This window comes from Vavraia culicis (genome assembly GCF_000192795.1).
Source record: "Vavraia culicis subsp. floridensis unplaced genomic scaffold supercont1.212, whole genome shotgun sequence".
Taxonomy (NCBI): domain Eukaryota; kingdom Fungi; phylum Microsporidia; family Pleistophoridae; genus Vavraia; species Vavraia culicis.
The window spans coordinates 1-846 of record NW_007360815.1 but is presented as its reverse complement, the minus strand read 5'-3'; the positions used below and the strand labels follow the sequence as shown (position 1 = coordinate 846).

The 846-nt window shown below is 37.6% G+C and overlaps 1 protein-coding gene across 1 annotated transcript; it reads right to left on the bottom strand.

Annotated features, from left to right (window-relative positions):
• Positions 1 to 370: 370 nt before the first annotated feature.
• VCUG_02721 (uncharacterized protein) lies at positions 371 to 673 on the bottom strand (the record flags this gene model as incomplete). The annotated part of the gene is made up of 1 exon (XM_008077539.1): positions 371 to 673. The coding sequence occupies one exon, from the start codon at positions 671 to 673 to the stop codon at positions 371 to 373; it is 303 nt and encodes a 100-aa protein (XP_008075730.1).
• Between the last annotated feature and the right edge of the window lie 173 nt (positions 674 to 846).

Genomic DNA, 846 nt, shown 5'->3' with positions numbered 1-846 from the left:
GAAAAGTGAAATATGTGACCAGATCAGCAAGTTGGATGAACAGAACCCTCTGCTCATGTTGTTCAAAGCACGGGATACATACAACTCCATCAGATATTATCTGTTGAAGGATCCCCAATGAGAGTGCAGATGTGATGCCTGGTTAACATCAGAGACAGTTAAGTAAAAGTATCATTTCCGAATACATACTAAGAGATGTGTTATATTGTTTCCTTACCAATTCCGACATGATCCTCTCTTTCGTACTCTTTTATTCTGATGTGTGACTCTCTTGTTTTATCCTACATTTGATGCTGTTAGACACAGGTTTATTTACACTTCTGCTGATTTCTAATATGCTGGTTGCAACTTTATTTTTCTGCCAAAACTTTCAATCTTCTATCGCAATGTTTCTCTCATCTGCTCGCAAAAGGAATACAACTACACCTAATACATTCGCTGTTTCACATATCGCATATCCATCGTTCACAATCACATCAAATCCGATTTTGACATTGTTTTGCCGTACCAATATACTATCGTTATTGGAGGTGCAAGTATAGAGTCTGCTAGATTCACATCCCACTCTATGATCGAGTAGTTGCGACTGAATGCAGTCTCTCTGGTTAAAACGGCAAGAAGCTAATATTGAGCTTGATATCACACCAGAGAATAGTCTTTGGAAACTCTGCATCCTTGAAAATATTATCTTCGCACAACAGATATATCGACATTCATTATTCTCTGAAGATGTTAAATCAGTCGGTGCAAACTTATTTGGTCTTAATTTGTGGATACATGATTTCTAAATCAGTATTGATTATCGATAGTACACCACTATCCTGCCCATCGTGTACTTCGTAACAC